The sequence below is a fragment of the Salmo salar genome, chromosome ssa02, assembly GCF_905237065.1.
Source record: "Salmo salar chromosome ssa02, Ssal_v3.1, whole genome shotgun sequence".
Classification (NCBI taxonomy): domain Eukaryota; kingdom Metazoa; phylum Chordata; class Actinopteri; order Salmoniformes; family Salmonidae; genus Salmo; species Salmo salar.
This window is the reverse complement of record NC_059443.1, coordinates 29,549,779-29,571,063: the sequence shown is the minus strand read 5'-3', so window position 1 is coordinate 29,571,063 and position 21,285 is coordinate 29,549,779. Positions and strand designations below refer to the sequence as shown.

Here is a 21,285-nt window from a genome sequence, read left to right as displayed (position 1 = left end):
AGGTTGTGAGTTTGCACAATGTAATCAGGTGTCAAATATGTAAGTTGAAAACATTGGATGTTAAAAGCACTGTGTGTGTGTAACGGTTGTCTTCGTCGTCAGACAAAACAGAGAAGTCATCGTCTGAGAAAGTGGACCAATACGCAGTGGAGTTAGTGTTCATCATTGAAGTTTAATTTACTAAAGAACACTACACAAAACAAGAAAACCGACAGCCAAACAGTCCTGTCAGGTGCAAAACACTAAACAGAAACAATCACCCACAAAACCCCAACGGAAAAACAGGCACTTGTGTGACTCCCAATCAGCAACAACACTCTACACCTGTGCCTGATTGGAAGCCACACGGCCAAAATCAATGAAACAAACCAACATAGAAAAATGCACATAGAACGCCCACCCAATGTAACACCCTGGCCTAACCAAAATAAAGAACAAAAACCCCTCTCTATGGCCAGGGCGTTACAGTGTGTAACTATTTCCACAGCCTTTTTCTGTTGGTAAAATAATACTTTTCTAGTTTAATGAACATATGAGACGAAATTGAACAAACACATTTTAAGTTGACTGAATTTTTGCCTACGTTTTCTCATGTTGGAAAATTAAAAATGAAAAGTTGAGTAAACCAAAAAAAAAGGCTGTGGAACCAGTTACGTAATACTATTTAGTTACAGTGTACCCAGCCCTTGAGTTCTCAATTGAATGTATGGACAACAGCTGGATCAACGTCTACAATCCCAACACTCGGTTTTAATGTTAAGAAACGTTATTAATCCTTCTAGCAATACGGTTTTATAAACCTTTGGAACTTTACATTCATGTAAGCGAGAAAGATTCTTTCAATTGTATTATTATTAAATAAAAAAGATAGATTTACTGTGAGCAGTTTTGAAATGTTGCACCTGGCTGTTTTCACACACCACCTCGGCTAGCACACTTCCTTTCATCTTGCGCTCTCATTGCCATTGGTCCATTCCATTGGTCCATTCCATTCCACATTTCCGACTGGATTGCATGTATTTCTCAAAATACAACTGTCCTAAACTGCGTACAGTAAGTGTATCTTTTGGATATAATATAATATTTCTCGATTATATGAAAGTTAAATTCCAAATGTTACCGAAACTGTATTTGCGTTTAGACAGAGCATTTGGCCAGCGTCGGGCCATTCCCCTCACAAGGCTAAACGGGACGTACTAATGGCTGAATGTAAAGGAATAGAATAAGGGTAAGTAAGATTGTGGTGGGTTTGATTCAGCGTGTCACTGACAGTTGTTTGACCATCTATGACCATCTATTTAATGCAATTTATGTGAAGGCCTATATAAACTTACAAACAACCGTGTTTAGGATGGATATATCTTCAAAAGACTTGCAAAAATGAACAACTTCAGTGAATCTGAAATTAGAAAGGCAGGTCTCCGGAGAGTGTTTATTCATGTAGTTGACAAATAATAAAGGGGCGATCCCATACTACCGTGTCCCGAAAATATTTTGGTTATCTCCGAATGTTCTAGCTATTTTCACATAGAAACTTCATATGGGAGCAAGGATGTTTGATATGTTTTTTTAGATTTCTATTACAAACTATTTTGTGGGATGAAAGTGGCCAATTCGTCCCTTTTAGACCTATAGATGTCCACTGTAAGATGATCCATGAACTGTACATGATAAAGACACCATCGTGGTGTCATTTTACTCCATATAGTGTGCTCTAAAATAGGGAGTGTCTTGTTTCTGAAATATATATATTTTTTTGAAATTGTTCACTTTTATCATGATTTCCCCCCAAATGGTTTGTGATACAAATTAAAAAAGCATGTCAAACATCCATCCCCTGAATTAAGTTTTTATTTGACAGTTGCCAGAACAATCTGAGATACCAAAAATATTTTCAGGCATAGAATTGCCCAAAGATAACAAATGAAAAACAAAGACAAGTACAAACCCATTATAGTTTATTTGACATACAGATGCTTTTGATTTCTGCTCAGGTGGCTTTAGTGAAAGCACAGATCCTGCTTACAGATAGGCAAACTAGCACTTTGTCCAGGACACTTCTGAACAAACATGACCAATAATAAGTTGGGAGGAAAACACTGGGGTCCGTCCTTATTCTGTCACAAAATCAATTCAGTCGGTTTGTCTCATATGTTTACTATACATCTGGATGCAGTTACCACATCTGACTGTCTGTCTTTCTGTTACTGATATCCCATGATAATTTACTCAGCAAAAAACAACAAACAAAAACATAAAGACATTTAAACAACAACAACAATTCTACATAATGTCACAAATTAAACCTACATTCAAACCAAGACGCAACGTTTGTTTCTAACTGGGCGGGACCCTTTTAAATAACCGATTCAACAAGCATTTACATTGTCCTGACTCACTCCTCTCCTCTCTGTACAGTCCCATCCAATCACAAGAGCAGTTTTGTTCATTCCCGTCCAATCAACAGCATTCTTGGGTCTCTCTGGTCTGGTGAAACTAGAGGACAGGACGGGAAGGGGGAGGCGGCCTCTCAGTGATGTGTGGTGGAGGGGGGCAGGTAGGTAGGTAAGTAGGTATGTAGGGGAGAAGTACTTAGAGTCTGTAGTGGCCCGATCGAGTGACCCCATCTCTCTTGTGCATATACAGTATATATTTAAATAATACAGGTAGCAGCAGCACCCCTTCAGCAAGGAGTTGAGGGGGCGAGGGGGACAAAGAGGGGGTGGAGTGAGAGGGCTCCTCCAGGCTCCGTTACTGTGTAGGACCTCCTCCCTCAGGTGAGACAACAGGGTCTCTGTTTTGGCCTCTCCGGCGTCTTTGCTCTGTCTTGTTCCTGTTCTCAGAGTCCTCCCGGTCGCCTGTCTCCCCCCTCTCCCTCTCTCTGTCCTTCTTCCTCTCCCGCCGGCTTTCATCCTGGCTGTCCTTGTCCCGGCGGTTGTCACGATTTCTCCGCTCGCCCCGCCGCTCACCCTTCCTCCCCTTGCCTTGTCCTAGAGATATAAAAAACACAGAACAGAAAACACTTGTTAGTCAACTGCTGGCATCTCGTTAAAAGGTGCCTTTTGAGTTTACCAAGGAAAGAAAGCAATTCTGTTTCTGTACACAGCCCGTCCAATGTATCAATTTTAAAGTTTCTTTATAATGATTTCTGTTGTAGATTAAACTCTGATATTTTCAAGTGATCTACATGACTTTACACAGAGAGCTGGTCGAGGGTCATGGCAGGAACTGCACTTTCAGATGAAGATATACAGAATAAGATGAATATGAAGAGAGAATGGGTGTGACGATGGCTGTCCAGGGAGTAACTCTGTAATATGGCACAGTACAAACATGTTCCCCCTATTCACCACTAGAGGTCAGCCTTGCATCACAGACAGTGGCCACACCCTGTGAGTAAGGTTTATTTCAGCTGTTGCAATTCTCCGCTAAAAGGCTTTGTCAAAAATAGAATGCCTTTAAATAGTTTATCTGCTCAGTTGATCTGCTCTTTCGACATCTCATAAACAAATCAATTTCATGGAATGTTGTAGAGTTTACCACTGAAAGCTGAAAAGCCCCACATCATTAATATAAAACACCCCCCCAGAGAGAGAGAGAGAGAGAGAGAGAGAAAAGACAGATTGACAAATTGAAACTGGCCCTCTTCGTGTTGTGCTGTCCATGTGTAAGCAGCAGGATTGCGAAACTGCTGAGGTAGGCACGGAGCCTCTCTCTCCCCCTGGCCCCCCTTCAGCCTGTGTCCATTAATCAGCCCAGCCGTGCTCTGAGCTCCGCTCCGTCCTGACCAGGCAGAGAAGGGCTCGCAGCGCACACCAGCCCAACGCTGACCCACACATTCCTGGGGTCCAGCCAGTGCGATATAGGGCCCTACCATCCAACTCTGTTTAGTCTTCCCTGGCTCTGGTCGGTAGGAATAATGAAAGCCCACCAGCCTCAAAGGTGAGACAAAGCTGGCGCTGGCACTAGCACTAGTGCTAGCTCTCCCCAGCTGTAATCTTTATCTGAACTATCTGAGCTCAGGGCAGGAGAGGAGGAGAGGCCCCCATACATCCCACAAGGCCAGGAAGATTGTAGGGTGTGTCTGTGTCCAGTGTGTGTTAATGGCATATGTGTGTGTTTGTATGGTGTGTGTGTGTGTGTATAGTGCAGCGTGAAAGAGGCATTATTGAAAGGGCTTTGGTGGGTTGCTCTTGCAGCAGGAGTGTAGGGTCCAAACAATGTGTGGGGGTGTAGAGAGGGATAGAGAGAAAGTGAGAGCAAGAGAGAGTGAGAGATAACTAGATAGTGAAAGAGTGAAAGTGTGAGAGAGAGAGAGCAAGAGAGTGACAGAGCAAGAGCATGATAGAGAGAGAAAGAATAATAGAGACAGAGAGAGAGGGAGACAGAGAGAGACACAGAGAGAGACAGGGAGATAGAGAAAGAGACAAGGAGATAAAGAGAGAGACAGGGAGACAGAGAGAGACACACAGAGAGACAAGGAGATAGAGAAAGAGACAAGGAGATAAAGAGAGAGACAGGGAGACAGAGAGAGTCACTCAGAGAGACAGGGAGATAGACACACAGGGAGATAAAGAGAGAGAAAGAGGGAGATGGAGAGAGACACAGAGAGAGACAGGGAGACAGAGAGAGAAAGAGGGAGATAGCGAGAGAGACACACAGAGAGAAAGAGGGAGATGGAGAGAGACACACAGAGAGAGACAGGGAGACAGAGAGAGAGACAGGGAGATAGCGAGAGAGACACACAGAGAGAAAGAGGGAGATGGAGAGAGACACACAGAGAGAGACAGGGAGACAGAGAGAGAGACAGGGAGATAGCGAGAGAGACACACAGAGAGAAAGAGGGAGATGGAGAGAGACACACAGAGAGAGACAGGGAGACAGAGAGAGAGACAGGGAGATAGCGAGAGAGACACACAGAGAGACAGGGAGATAGCGAGAGAGACACACAGAGAGACTGGGAGACAGAGAGAGAGCCACTCAGAGAGACAGGAAGATAGAGAGAGGCACACAGAGAGAGACAGGGAGATAGAGTGAGACACATAGAGAGAGAGAGGGAGACAGAGAGAATCTCAGAGAAACAGGGAGATAGAGAGAGACACACAGAGGGAGACAAGGAGATAGACAGGGAGACAGAGAGAGACACTCAGAGAGACAGGAAGATAGAGACAAGGGGGTAGAGAGAGAGAGAGAGAGACAGACACAGAGAGAGACAGGGAGATAGTGAGAGAGACAGGGAGATAGCGAGAGAGACAGGGAGATAGCGAGAGAGACACACAGAGAGACAAGGAGATAGAGAGAGAGGCACACAGAGCGAGAGACATGGAGATAGAGAGAGAGTCACACGGGGAGACAGAGAGAGAGAGAGACACTCAGAGAGACAGGGCGATAGAGAGACACACTCAGAGAGACAGGGAGATAGAGAGAGAGAGACAGGGAGACAGAGAGAGAGTCACACAGAGAGACTGGGAGACAGAGAGAGACACTCCGAGAGACAGGAAGATAGAGAGAGAGGCACACAGAGAGAGACAGGGAGATAGAGTGAGACACATAGAGAGAGAGAGGGAGACAGAGAGAATCTCAGAGAAACAGGGAGATAGAGAGAGACACTCAGAGAGACAGGAAGATAGAGACAAGGGGATAGAGAGAGAGACAGGGAGATATAGAGAGACACACAGAGAGAGACAGGGAGATAGAGAGAGAGAGAGAGACACAGACACAGAGAGTGACAGGGATATATGTATATATATATTTATAGAGAGAGAGAGAGACAGGGAGAGAGAGAGAAACACACACAGAGAGAGACAGGAAGATAGAGAGAGAGAGACACAGAGAGAGACAGGGAGATAGAGAGAGACACAGAGAGAGAATGATAGAGAAAAAGAGAGAGAGAGAGAGTGAGAGAGAGAGAGAGAGAGAGAGAGCGAATGAGAGCGATAGAGAGAGAGAATGATAGAGCGAAAAAGAGATGAGCAGCATTCTGAATCTGACTCTGCTCCCATCCCACCCCACCTCTGGCTCTTTCAACACAGGAAGTCCCCTCTACACACATTGTTTTGTTTGTCATAACCATTTAAAGATAAGCGGCTTAGTCATAATCTCTGGGTTTCCTAAAATCCAAGGCACAACTTCATCTGGGCTCGTGTTGAGGTGATTACTGGGTATGTTTATCAGAGAAGGCTTTTGTCTGTCTGAACTGTGTCTAGGAATTCTATAAACTGTCCAGCGATGCAGTGGACCTGAAGGAGACACTTGAATTAAAACACTTTCAACAGAGATTTAGCACATTCTTACCAGCATGGTCATCCCCGCTACACTGCAGTGGATGACTGGCAGTGTTTTTTGGGATGGTTTGTGTGTGTGTGTGTGTGTGTGTATGGGGGTGCAGCTAATGTAAAACTAACATTTTGTGTCCACGTAAAGTACGATCAGGTTCAGGTATGTGGTTTATATAAACTGTAAAATAGAACTGTGAAAAATGACTGTAAAAGTAATATCAACAGAGCTGGATTCTAAGATGACTGTAACTAAGGACAGCTTTCAAAAGTGTTGCAACTTCACAAGTTTATGCAAGTGCTTGGCTTTCACGTTGCTTAGCCCTAGCTAGATATCTCAGCTGAACTGATACTTTCATTGAACTGTCATCTGGCATTGATTATTTACAATTTTAACATAGAGTTGGGGTGAAAAGGGGAGAGATAGACAGAGAAAGAAAATTAAAGAGAGAGCGATAAGTGTAAGAAAACAGCTGAAATTGTTTCTCGGGATCACCCTCCAACAAACACTCCTATGCAGTGCATTTACACTGATAACCCTACAGTGCATTGGTTGCATAAAGTACTAGACATCATGCTGCTCAGTGCTCAGCACTCTTCACTGGAGGGTTAGGGTGCCTGTGTGTGCATGCGGGGAAACAGTTTGGCCCGCTGTCAGAGAGGGGATGTGCAGGAGCATAATTAGTCTAATGACGCAGAGGGGGCAACATCCTCCATGGCAGGCACACTGTCGTCCAGGGGGCTTTTGGCGGGAGCCAGGCTGGGATTAAAGGCTCTGAGCTGTCCCACAGGAGAAATGCCCGGAGCTTTGAAGGCTACGGGATGCCTGTCCCGCTCCCCCTCACTGAGGGACGGGAGGGGGCTACCTTCTAGCTGGGTTAGATAGATTGGGGAACGGTGGTTTGGAGGACAAATTAGCCGCAGTTGTTAACACAAAGGAGACAGCAGGCAGGCGGGCGAGGACATGTATGTAAACATTTACGACAACAAAGCCTGTTGAAGGAGGGGGAGGAGGACACTGTACACTGAAATGACATGACACCTCTGGCTACTGTAGCTCATCAGAGCTTACTAGAGATGAAACGACCAAATCAGAGTTGTGTTAAAGAGGAAGAGTGAAAGTAAGGGTTCTTGCCCCGTGATTCATTCTGTGACATTCCATATTTCTCTAAGTACTGGACCTGTTTAAAGTCCAGCTCCTGTTGTCATTTTTGTGGATAAGGAGCGTAAAACCTCCTTGATTCATATTGAGAGTTCCTGCTCTCTGATTCATAAGGAGGGGGAGGACTGGGGGTGACATGGAGGTTACAACGTTCTGTTTAAAAACAGAAAAGACAGATGGAGAGAGCCAAAAGAGAAGAAGTTAGAAAACAACAGCCATTAGGGAGAGCTGGAGGGAGCGGGCAAGAGAGACAGGGGGAGAAAAGGGGGAGAAAAGAGACAGGGAGAGAAATGGGGGAGAAAAGAGACAGGTAGAGAAAAGGGGGAGAAAAGAGACAGGGAGAGAAAAGGGGGAGAAAAGAGACATGTAGAGAAAAGGGGGAGAAAAGAGACAGGGAGAGAAAAGGGGGAGAAAAGAGACAGGGGAGAAAAGGGGGAGAAAAGAGACAGGGAGAGAAAAGGGGGAGAAAAGAGACAGGGAGAGAAAAGGGGGAGAAAAGAGACAGGTGAGAAAAGGGGGAGAAAAGAGACAGGGAGAGAAAAGGGGGAGAAAAGAGACAGGGGGAGAAATGGGGGAGAAAAGAGACAGGGAGAGAAAAGGGGGAGAAAAGAGACAGGGGGAGAAATGGGGGAGAAAAGAGACAGGGAGAGAAAAGGGGGAGAAAAGAGACATGGAGAGAAAAGGGGGAGAAAAGAGACAGGGAGAGAAAAGGGGGAGAAAAGAGACAGGGAGAGAAAAGAGACAGGGAGAGAAAAGGGGGAGAAAAGAGAGGAGAGAAAAGGGGGAGAAAAGAGACAGGGAGAGAAAAGGGGGAGAAAAGAGACAGGGAGAGAAAAGGGGGAGAAAAGAGACAGGGGGAGAAAAGGGGGAGAAAAGAGACAGGTAGAGAAAAGGGGGAGAAAAGAGACAGGGAGAGAAAAGGGGGAGAAAAGAGACAGGGGGAGAAAAGGGGGAGAAAAGAGACAGGGGGAGAAAAGGGGGAGAAAAGAGACAGGGAGAGAAAAGGGGGAGAAAAGAGACAGGGGGAGAAAAGGGGGAGAAAAGAGACAGGGGGAGAAAAGGGGGAGAAAAGAGACAGGTAGAGAAAAGGGGGAGAAAAGAGACAGGGAGAAAAGGGAGAAAAGGGGGAGAAAAGAGACAGGGAGAGAAAAGGGGGGAGAAAAGAGACAGGGAGAGAAAAGCAGGGAGAGAAAAGAGACAGGGAGAGAAAAGGGGAAGACTGAGAAAAGAGACAGGGAGAGAAAAGGGGGAGAAAAGAGACAGGGAGAGAAAAGGGGGAGAAAAGAGACAGGGAGAGAAAAGGGGGAGAAAAGAGACAGGGAGAGAAAAGGGGGAGAAAAGAGACAGGGAGAGAAAAGAGACAGGGAGAGAAAAGGGGGAGAAAAGAGACAGGGAGAGAAAAGGGGGAGAAAAGAGACAGGAGAAAAGGGGGAGAAAAGAGACAGGGAGAGAAAAGAGACAGGGAGAGAAAAGGGGGAGAAAAGAGACAGGGAGAGAAAAGGGGGAGAAAAGAGACAGGGGGAGAAATGGGGGAGAAAAGAGACAGGGGGAGAAAAGGGGGAGAAAAGAGACAGGGGGAGAAATGGGGGAGAAAAGAGACAGGGAGAGAAAAGGGGGAGAAAAGAGACAGGGGGAGAAATGGGGGAGAAAAGAGACAGGTGAGAAAAGAGACAGGGAGAGAAAAGGGGGAGAAAAGAGACAGGGAGAGAAAAGGGGGAGAAAAGAGACAGGGGGAGAAATGGGGGAGAAAAGAGACAGGTGAGAAAAGAGACAGGGAGAGAAAAGGGGGAGAAAAGAGACAGGGAGAGAAAAGGGGGAGAAAAGAGACAGGGGGAGAAATGGGGGAGAAAAGAGACAGGGAAAGGAGAAAAGAGACAGGGGAGAAATGGGGGAGAAAAGAGACAGGGGGAGAAAAGAGGCAGGGGAGAAAAGAGACAGGGGGAGAAATGGGGGAGAAAAGAGACAGGGAGAGAAAAGGGGGAGAAAAGAGACAGGGGGAGAAAAGAGACAGGGGGAGAAAAGAGGCAGAGGGAGAAAAGAAGAGATAGAGAAAAAGAGTGAGAGCTCTTTCTAGAGAAAGACGAAACTTGGCTGGAGAAATAACAAATAAACCTGGTCTGGGGATGGACGGAGGCCCTTGGGGAGCGATGGAGGGAAGATGGAGGGGTGAAGGGATAGAGGGAGGAGGATGTATCAGTGTCTGAGGGGCTGGTGGGGATTAGTGCGAGCTGGCGGAGGTCGGACCAGTGACCCCGTGGCGTATGCGGAACGTAAACACGGAGCGGAGGGGACGCGCCAGAGCAGATAATTAGCTCTGCTCACTGGATGTTCCAGGAGCCGGCCGGCCGACCCGGGGGAAGCAGCTGGGTAATCACACGCAGGGGCAAGGTCGATAACCGTGTGTGTGTGTGTGTGTGTGTGTGTGTGTGTGTGTGTGTGTGTGTGTGTGTGTGTGTGTGTGTGTGTGTGTGTGTGTGTGTGTGTGTGTGTGTGTGTGTGTGTGATAACCAGGCCTCGGCCTACAGTGTGTAACATGCACCCACCCACCCACAGCTCTGGCCTGCCTCCACCCCGCTCAGGCCGATCAGCACAGCACCGACTCCACACTAAGCCCCCCACTCCACCACGGGACAGGGGAACAGGAGCCCCATTCAGGAGGAAGGAGGGGTGGTGTGTTTTCTTTGGGTGTGCAAGAGAGAGTATCAGCAGGGTGGAGAAAAAGGGGAGAAAGAGAGAAAGACGACAGACAGGGGGAGGAGCAGAGGCCACATTTCACAGCCTAAATGACAGATTCAACCCAACCAGGACTCTTTACAAATGACCACCTATGGTTTTTAAAGGGACATGTTGATGTGCGTGTGTATTCAGATCTGTGTGTGTGTTGGCAGCTGCTGTTATTAGTCTAAACTAATGCTGATTCCCCTCGTCGCCTCATGGCTCCCCAAGGGAGGATGTTTGAGGAGTCTGTGTGTTTCTGCTTCACAGTAAACTTTTCTGCTGAATCACTACTGAGGGGTTGTGTTTGTGCTGTAAGTAAGGCTGCCTGGAGACCCTGGGGGTCTGGGGCCTGGTGGGCTGGGGGCCTGGGGGGCTCGGGGGCCTGGGGGGCTGGGGAGCTGGGGGCTCGGGGGCTGAGGGCCTGTTATCTGACCCTTAACACTACAGTCAGGGCCTGCTGAAGGATCAGTCTCCCCTCAGCCACCAATGACAAACAAACCACATACAAATATAATAAGGGACAAGCAAATATGTTTTTATGACCCCCAACTCCTTCTTACAAACATTCTTTCTGTTTGGCTTCGGTTGAAAACATATTTTTGGTAATTCATTAGAAATCATCAAATCAATGTTTACGGGGAAAAATTGAGGGTTTTGACATATTTTTATAATCCGTAAAGTCTGGATACGAAGCGTTGGAGCAACAACACACAGGCATTTCACCATTATCCACTAACCACAATGCATATCCTTAAAGTCAACAATTCAGGTCCCTTAAGGAGAGGAGAGGAGTGGCAGATGACTGACCAGTCATTTCAGATTATAGTCTAGAGACAAAGTTGGTTCCGGAACTCTAGTCTACAACTGCACTCACAATGGAGATAGTGACCTGTCCTACTGCTGATGATTACCGTATAGTTATTATAGTATTTACCTGGACATCGCCTCCTCTTGAGGACACACTCTTTCTTTTCCCAGATGGGGGGACAGGGTTTTCCGTAGGCAGAAGGGAACTGGACAACTTCCCTGGTCCTCGTCTCCTCACCCCATTTAAATCCACAGGTTTTCCCTGACCGGGAGCAGGGGCTCCACTCGCCCCACTCACCCACCTCGCAGTGCACTGCACAAATGATTAAGAAAGAGGGGGAGACACACACTGTATGTTACAAGAGGCAGAGTCCAAAGATATTCACAACCAAAACTCACATATAGAAGGGCAAAGACACTGTAAAGCACTTGAAGTTAACACCAGTGGAGGCTAGTGCCACTTCAAATCAGAGGTTGGGCTTATTATTTTGGCTAGATACTAAACACACCATGTGTTTGATGTGTTCCATACTTTTCCTTTCCAGCCCAATGAGCCCATCCTCAGATCTCCCCACCAGCCTCCACTGGTAAACACTCTCTCCTCCTTGTTCTGGAGCTCACCTTGAAGGGAACACTCCATAAGTTTGTCGTTTGGTTCAGACTCTTCTGGACAGACGTGGTGACACTTCCCCAGCAGCAGGTACAGGCCTGGTCTGCACCTCGTACATGTGTCATTGATCAGACAGGCATCACAGTCCGCAGGACACTCTGAAACACCAACACATACATAATATTACACCTGCACTGGAGTCAAATCACATCAACACACACAACAAAGACCTTTACAATTACATTTAACTGCATTCTTCCATTCGAAGAAAACCAAATGCAATACGATACGTTATTTTAACTCCACATTTTACATCATGTGATTGAGACAGAAACAAATATGTAACGCTAATACACTACACTGTCCCCTCTTTGTAACGTGTCTAACACCAACACCATCAGGACTTGATAATAACGTAAGAGTCTAATATTCTACTCACTGGGAACACATTCCCTTTGTGTGTCGCTGCAGACCAGGCTCTCTGGGCAGCTCTCCTGACACTTGCCCAGGTGGAGATAGTACCCCGCTCGGCACCGCATGCAAAGGTTCTTATTGAAGCAAGAATCACACTCCGGCCTGCACTCTGAAACACCCAGTCAGTCAGTCAACAGCCTGCACGTTTATGTTGCTCTTGAAGTGATTTGTTGAACATGCAGTATGTTAGAATGAGCAGCACTCTAAAACAGGACAATTGGCTGCACATAGATGCACATCTCTTTATGAGATTTTATTGTGCAAAACAATAGAAGATCATGCATTTGGAGTGACTGGCATGCAGTGATACCAAATAGACTTAATACATACACTAAAACACTACAGGCTGGTTTCCCAGATACACATTAAGCCTAGTCCTGGACTAAAACGCATGGAGATTCTCAGTTGAAATAGCTTTTAAGTCTAGGACTAGGCTTAATCTGTCTATGTAAACCGTCCCTTAGTGTAAAAGTAGAGGTAGGTTATAAACGTCTTTGGTAATAGTCATGCAACTTACTTGTGCATGTGTTTCTGTCTGGCGAGCGGGTGCCGTAGAAACCGCTGGGACAGGAAGGCAGACACACTCCGATCTGCCTCATCCCATTTCTCTCCAGGAAGATAAAGAGGCGGGGCTTACAGGACAGACAGCCATTATAATCAGAGCAGGTCAGACAGCCTCCCTGGCACCCTGAGCTCACCCCTGGGATCTCTGCAGGTAAGGCGGAGGGAGATGATGTGGCACAGAAGGACAAAAGTCAGTTTAGACATTTTACGTTATATGTGTCTCAAATGGCACAACATTCACTGACTTTATAGAGCACTGCAGAAGTAGTGCACTATAGGAATAGGTTGCCATTTGGGAAGCAACCATACAATCAGTTGGCACAGGGTTTCGTAACCTTTTTTGGATACTGTACCCCCCCAACCACATTTTGATCTGCCTGAAGTACCCCACTCCTCCTGTACAACTGATCGTTAGGCGTATGGGTCCTTTCCAAGTACCCTGTGTACAGGCCAGGTTGGCAGACACCCTCACAGGGTACTGCTACCCAAAGATGAGAAGCACTGATTAAGCAGAGACTCTTATCCAGAGTGCCTTATAATAACATAAGTGTATTCAACTAAAGTAATTGAGACAACAACATGATCATTGCAAAAGGCATTGTCTTACGTCACTTCGACGTGACGCTCATCCCTCAACTGACATGGTACTGAACCTGACTTTAACAATATGCAACAGGTGCATCATCACCCAGCCACATTAAACCAACCAACAACGGTGGAACAGAGGAACCTCCCACAACATGTTGTTACACTATCATTTACATTCAATAGAACTAATGTGTAAATGGGGATAGTCTACGTTTTTAATAGAATCGACAATGCCAATCCAGGTTCTAGTTTGAATATATTACTGTGGCAGTGAGACAGATGAAGGTGTTAACCAACACTGCAAATCAACATATCACAAAATCAACAAATCACAAATCAACTACGTCTCTCTCTCTCTCTCTCTCTCTCTCTCTCTCTCTCTCTCTCTCTCTCTCTCTCTCTCTCTCGCCAATTAAATAAAGAGGGACTACTGCTTACATTTAAACAAATATAGCTCTTCAGACTATATGAACTGTTTGTAGTCTTCTAAATTGTGTGCATGAAGTTGTGTAGAATTGTATTAAAGTAATGACTTCTATCCAACTACCGCAACGAGGATCCCAAATAGCCAACAAAGCGTTTGGATGGTGACAAAATGCTACAGATTTACATATTTTTCTGGGAACAGTGACCATAGAACAACTCAATACTAAAAATGACAGGCAACAAGCAGGCCTGTGGACTCTCTTGGAGGGAAAAATAATCAAATGAGACGTCAAGCATACCAAGGTTTGCACGCAACGCCAGAAGCTGCGCACTTCTTATTCTCACTCCGCAGAAGGAGTACAGTTTATTCATTGTACTATGACTAAAAGGACGAAACAATTTGGCAACATTATCAATATTCAGACAGACCTCCAGCTGACTGTCTGGCCATGACAATGCGAACACGGCCAAATGAGTAAGATGAGTAATCGGCACTGGTACTTATAACTTTGCAACATGTCTCAAATGAATCTTCATTATGCTTCGTGTTGAAGATAAGCCTATCTGTCGACCCACATGGTTTACAGGGTCGACTGTGTTAGAAACAGGGAAAGGCTGAGCTTTCATTATGACTGATGGTAGGATTAGAAAGGGATTGCAAAACTGCCTGGCTGTAGGCCTATACATCCTACTCAGATAGCAAGCCTTGTGTTAGAGATATTTCCATAGGCTCAGAAAAAAGCCCTGCCAGAATGTGAATAACATCCAATTTCTCTGTTGGTTGGTGTGGAGGTTGGCCCCTGCTCAGGTTGAAATTATTAACATTTTATGTACGCAAAATGTTTACAGGAAAGTCTTATTATTCATACTTTTCCAAAATGTTGGTCTCCAGGTTAAAGTCCTGCATAAATGTGTCCAGTCTCTACTATAATAAGGAGGCTATAAAATACCCAGGGTAGGACAGTGTCTTTGAAAGAGGGATAGTGTCATCACAGTATGTGAGAAGTCTACAGACAAATGGGGAACTGAGCAGCGCTCCATTACCATAAACTGTCATCTTGGACTGGGCACAAGTGAAACCTCATGCGTCCTGACTGCTGCTGCTGATTTAAGCTATGTGTGACTGATTTGTAGGGCAGCACGTCAAATGGCTTAACTCTCAACTCTTGTTGAATTATAGAGCTTGACCTCAGAGGATGGTGGATATGAGGACAGACTGGTTGAGAGGAGAAAAGGTTGGGTATATACTAGGACTACCAGCAGGAACTGCAAGTGAGTACCTGACTGAGGACATATATTGCCATTTCACACTACTGAGCCAAGCTGAACCAAGATGAACTGAGCTGTATTGTGCCTGGTTATGCATCTACTGTACCTTAGTTGCTGGAACCATGCAGGAAAGGACATGTGAAAAGATCATATCTGAGCCAGCACATTATGGTTTGGCACGATGTGAAAATGGTACTAGCGGGTGGCTCTGGATTACTTTAAACCAGGGGTGCTCAAACTTTTGGGATTGGTGGGACAAAATATAATCTGAGTGGTGGGCCGCGGGCCAAACAAATTTACATGATTTATTTAAAAACATTTCAGGTAAACAATACCTTTTTAGGGTCGTGAAATAATAGCTTTTTTGAAGGTAATTATAAAATGTCACTTCAAACATTAATCAAATCATAGCCATATAACTTGACACACATTCTGATTACCACCCACTGGGCAAAAACTAGTTGAATCAACATTGTTACCCCGTCATTTCAACAACAAAAAATTGAATGTGATAACGTTGACTTAACGTGGAAAATTGATTGCAAAAAGTTATCAACGCAAGTGAATTTTGACATTATTTTACACACATTTTTACCGAAATCCAACTATGTGGTGATTTTTGTTGATGTGGTTGATTTCACGTTGAATTCATGTTAGCTGGCAACTCAACCAAATGTAAATCAAAACTAGACGTTGAAATTACTTTTTTACCATTATAGCATAGAAACTGCAACCAAGTTTCTATGTTCATAAGGCTAATGACTTTAATGTGTGCAGGTTTTTGGGGGCCCTAAGCCCCCCACCTCGCGCGCAAAACATTTTAGTGTCCCCCTCTTGGCGGCGGAGAGAAATATTTGCAGCTTTAAAGTTAATGGCCTTTTGTCATGGTGGGGGGGGTGTTGCAGTTTAAATCAGATTTTCAGCAATTCTACAAATGTTTCCATGGGGCAGAGAGGAAATGTTGCAGTTTTTTTATATGCTACAATGGTAAAAAATGTAATACATCTGCCCACTCAATAACTGGGTTAAAGGCCAGAGAATGGCATGCATAGTACCTGATGCAATGATAGGGAGCACCTGACTGAGTCAGATATTTTGAGCTCATTTAGTACAGATTGGATTGCTACTGCTAGAGCTAAACACTGGTCTATGGTCAGTTTGTAATGATTTCCCTTGATGGTCAAGGTAAGGGTTTGGGGAAGGTACGCAGATCCTATATCAGTTCTTAGGGGGAACATCTCAGGGGCAACTTCTGGGATTGCGACACATGGTAAGAGCTAGTCTCAGTATTCACCACTGCAGAGCTATGCAAGGAGAGGTGGGCCAGTGTGTGCAGTAGGTGTTTCTTCCTCCTAGTTCTCTGGCATATCATGCCGTGGGTGAGTTGTTGGCCTTTTTTCCCTCCTTCACTTCAGGGTTAGCTGCCAGATTGCAATAGATCACGGAGATTGTGTTTGAAATATCTTAGCAATCTTTACAACTGCTGTCCATTTGCCCACATGTGTTCCTGCCAAGGCCCCCTAATTCACAGAACCCTTAACACAGAGGAATTTTGCCTGCCCTTGCCTAGCTCGCACTGACACAACAGGGCAATCCCATGGTAACAGAATTATGCTAAGAATCAGATTTTTCACTTTAAAATGTATGTCAGACAAAAACCATTGATTTCAAAGTTTAACAAACGATAGAACTCTATGCATAATGACTTCTTTGAACAATTTCCATAAGAAATTTAAAAAATCTACATTTTCTGGAAAATCTGTGCAGATGTAAAGTTCATCCTGGAAATGGGTTTTTGTAACATTGTCAATGGAAATTGTTAAAAGTAGTCCTTGTGTATATAGTTTGTTAAACTTTGAAATCAATGTTTTTTGTTTGGTATGCATTTTAAAGTAAGAAATCTGAGTCTCATCGTAATTCTGTTACCATGGAATTGCCCAACATCAATTAGGTGGCTTGCATACCCACAATACAAATGTTCCTGCATGAGGTCTGTACTGTGAGGTCTGTACTGTGAGGTCTGTCCTATGAGGTCTTTACTGTGAGGTCTGTACTGTGAGGTCTGTACTGTGAAGTCTGTCCTGTGAGGTCTGTCCTGTGAGGTCTGTACTGTGAAGTCTGTCCTGTGAGGTCTTTACTGTGAGGTCTGTTCTGTGAGGTCTGTTCTGTGAGTTCTTTACTGTGAGGTCTGTACTGTGAAGTCTTTACTGTGAGGTCTGTACTGTGAGGTCTGTACTGTGAGGTCTTTACTGTGAGGTCAGTACTGTGAAGTCTGTCCTGTGAGGTCTTTACTGTGAGGTCTTTACTGTGAGGTCTGTACTGTGAGGTCTGTCCTGTGAAATCTGTCCTGTGAGGTCTTTACTGTGAGGTCTGTACTGTGAGGTCTGTCCTGTGAAGTCTGTCCTGTGAGGTCTTTACTGTGAGGTCTGTACTGTGAAGTCTGTACTGTGAGGTTTTAATTGCCTGAACTGCTTGAACCACTTATAAAGTTAAAATCATTGACCAAAAGATGAAAACAACCATGCTTATTTTGAGCATCATGTGTAGATATAAACAAAACGGCTAACAGCAGAATGATGAAGACAAACACCCAAGTCATAGGGCACAGACCTAAAAAAAAGAAGTTTGCCTTTCCAATATGTTTTCTTAATCAAACGCTGTGGTGTTGAACCTCTGCATATCCCCCCCCCCTTTTATTTCATTATCTGTCCTTCTTTCCCTTTATTAGGAATCCAATCTGTTATTCACACCTACAGTCTATTTTAGACCCACTAGAAATCATTCTGGCGTCTATTCTAGAACACCTAGAAATCATTCTGGCCTCTATTCTAGAACACACAGAAATCATCTGGCATCTATATTCTAGACCACATAGAAATCATTCTGGCCTCTATTCTAGAAATCATTCTGCTATCTTGTGTTTGCTCGCAGGCATTCATTTCTCTCATTTGTGGATACATCAAGGGCAGAAGGAAGTGGACTGTCTTTGTCCAGTTGACTGCATGGTCAGGTCCCTGACTGAGAGCTCATTCACCCTGCTCTCTCTGTCTGACTATCACAGATAGTCATATGTCAGGTCGGCCTCCTTCAATTAGCACCAGCTAACTAAGCTGCGATGCACGAGTGGAGACCCACCGTTTGTCTATCTGGAATGCATCCACAAACCAATGTGGACCCACCATTTCTACGCAGGCATGTACGGTTTAGATAAGACATATCATGTTGAAGAAGGGGTTGTTAAGAAGTTAAACACTTCTCCAGGCAATGCGTATGGGACACACCCCAAAACACCACTATTGTTTGTTACTAGCCTACCTTTCCAGATAACAATCCACCTGGCAACAGGTGATGCATGCCATACTCGACCATTCTACTAAGGCAGAAGAGTACATCTGGAAGCACATCTTGAACTTCAATATAGTGCAGAGAGAGAATAATAAAAGCAAGCTCCATGATACTACTGACAAGATACAGGGTGAGACCCGTGGAGTTACTTGACACAGAACATGACATCTATTAGGCTTAAAGAAAGATGCTGAACGGATACCTTCATGCAGAGTTCTCCAACTCTGGTCCTGGAGAACTAGTGGAAGAGCTGGCTTTTTTTCCAGCCCAGCACTAACACACAGAACTGGGGTTGGAAAACCCTGCCATGGTCAATGCTGCTGATACTCTGAACATCTAGGAAGCAACAAAAAAAAAAGTAAAGTGTCTACTGATTTACCTGAGCTTCTTTGTTGTGTTTTGGATATGATGATAGTTTTGCTTCAGAGCTTTGAAATACTGTAAATAATTTCATACAAGATACTAACCCCTCTGAATTTCTAACTGAAAAATAGCTGTATTCTGAATTACCAACTAAATATGAACATATGAGTTCCCTCTTCCATTTTTCAACACCACAAAATATTATCACCACAGAAAGTCACAGTTATGGCAAGCAAAAAAATATGTTACAGTTTTGGCAATTCTACACAGAACGCCCTTTAAAGATGAACATGGCCAGGCTTTCATGTATTTTCATATTAGATGCACAATCTTATATTCTACATGTATTACAATCAAGAAGATAACTGTATCAGCATCCTCTAACAGCGGTTAGATGGCACGCGCTGCCACATGCTCAAAGCTCCTACTCAGTGTTGCACGGAGTTTGTCAAGGAAGCATAAGCACTGCAGCATTCCATAACATCAGTGAAATGCAAATATAATACACTTCAGACGAACTTTGTATGTAATGAATAATTTAGATCAGAAAGTTATAACATACTTTGTCGGCAGACATGCCGCGTAAAAAGTGCTCTGCCACTGGCCGCTAGAGAGCGATGGGAACTAGGGGATGCCGCGCGCACTGCTGATGGAGCTCTGTGGAATACACTTCTAAGAAAACTGTCAGGGAGCAGTGACTGGTTGAATTTCATCAGTAAAAAATGACAAACCCGAGGGTCATGTAATGTTGAACGCCATGCAGTCCAATGATTGACTGCGGTGTGGTTGAGGACATGTGCGTAAAATTGGCCGCTGCCGAGAGTAAAGTGCGCATATTGCTTTTGTAGACACAATATAGTGATTTCCACAGAGGCACTCGGTCTTGCCTAGTGATTAAAATTAATGTTTATTGATCTGAAAACAACACATTTTTAGATTGGTCGAGTTGCCTTTGATTATAACTAAATGCGGGCTGTAGTTAAAAAACTGTATCATATTATAAATTATAAGCTACCCACCCTATCAACATTGTTTTGACATATTCATTTATGGGAAGTTTCATATGTTGTAATAGAGATTGAACCACAGGATTATGTTATTACATCTCCACCTCAACCAAAAAGCATTCCAACCCAATTAGGCATATTTCCTAAAGCCATGCTATGATCTTTCATTGTAAATTCCATTGTCAAGTATGAGATGTTCAATTCATATCGGTTAGCCTTGATACAGTACCCATATTGTTCTGTTATTTATTATCTACATGAAAAGATGTATGTCATATGGAATGATAGGCACTACAACACTACAGTAGGGTTGAATGGAACCGACACCAGGAGCATGTGTGTGCGCGCGAGCAACTCACTGCATGCGCGGGCGCTCTTTACTCACGTTTATGTTGCCGATGCCTAGAGGGTTGCTGCTGACAATCAGTGTATTCCATGCAGGTCAAGATCAAAACAAAGGAGATCAGTTGTAATTGCATAGTAACCCGGAGATGATGCCTTGTATAGCCAATGTCAATGTCCTCCGGAAAAGTGCAGCTTTGATTCCACTTTTTTGAGAGGGAACGTGTTGTCTTATTCCTGGAAAGAGCAGAATCCCCTGCTCTGCGCAGAGAGTGATGTCTGATTTACGATGGCCCAATGACACCTGGGCCGTTTAGACAGTAACATCCTTGATAGAATCCTCATGTGTGCCACAAAGCGAGACCAAATCAGGTATCCGTAGTGAGCATATTCCCACAACCAAACCGTTAGATTATCATCCACCGCGGGAAAAAGAAGATACTCAAAGAAAGAAAGCGTAGATCATATAATCGAGGCCGGCATATTGATACAGTTTCAGTTGTCCTCTTCCTGTATCTTCCACTGATACTCTCTCAAAGTTCGCTGCACGTCCAGGTGTGAGGGCTACTTTATTGTGCCCTGCGTGTAGGAGGTCATCGCGTCATCCCCATCATCTAACGGAGTAGACAAAAACTGGGAGCCGCGCGCGTCACTGGCAGCAGCAGCACCTAACTGTAATAAAGTACCAAGTTTCGATGAGGTGAGAACCAACTTGATTGTCGCGCCCTTCTCGTTGGTCGACAGTTAATTAAAGCAAAAATAATCTGCGCAGTTTCAGCTCTTTTCAGTTTTGCGTGCAATACTCATTCCCCCACTCCAACTCGCTCTCTTATGACTTCAGCCCTCTGCGGTCTCCCCCTTCACGCTCGAAAGTTTATTTAGAGGGCAAGCACCCCCACGTTAGATTTCCTTCGAGTTTGACCCCTCCGTTGAGATGCCTTTTACTTGGCATGGTGTTGATAATGTATCATTGGGAAATTGTGCTGTTTTACGCACGTAGTATTTCTATGGATTTTCAGATATTCACTGTTTATGGCCAAATCGTCCTTTTAATTTCGATTTTATGATACACTTTTATTATGTTTGATTACTGTTATTTCTGGCTACAGAGAAACACACTTTAAACGTTTTAATTGTTTGTAGATGACACTATTTGCAACCATCAAGAACACAAAAAAGGACTGCACCTGTGCTATAAAGCATTATTCCATGCCGTGCTGTTTATTTTGTGTCGTTTTTGATGTACAATCACTTGAAACTTCAAGAGACAAGTCTCCCATTCTCTGCTTATATATAACACGCGAGCTTGGTCTAGTGTGCATCGAGCGGAACCTC

General features: G+C 44.5%; 1 protein-coding gene across 1 annotated transcript; it reads right to left on the bottom strand.

Annotated features, from left to right (window-relative positions):
• Positions 1–1,833: 1,833 nt before the first annotated feature.
• Positions 1,834–20,840, bottom strand: LOC106579240 (R-spondin-3). Its single transcript, XM_014158965.2, has 6 exons — positions 19,994–20,840; positions 12,564–12,755; positions 12,012–12,155; positions 11,584–11,730; positions 11,090–11,275; positions 1,834–2,990 (listed from the first exon to the last, which is right to left on the bottom strand). Exons 1-6 carry the CDS (start codon positions 20,085–20,087, stop codon positions 2,752–2,754), a joined length of 1,002 nt encoding a protein of 333 aa, XP_014014440.1. The 5' UTR covers positions 20,088–20,840; the 3' UTR covers positions 1,834–2,751.
• Positions 20,841–21,285: the final 445 nt, after the last annotated feature.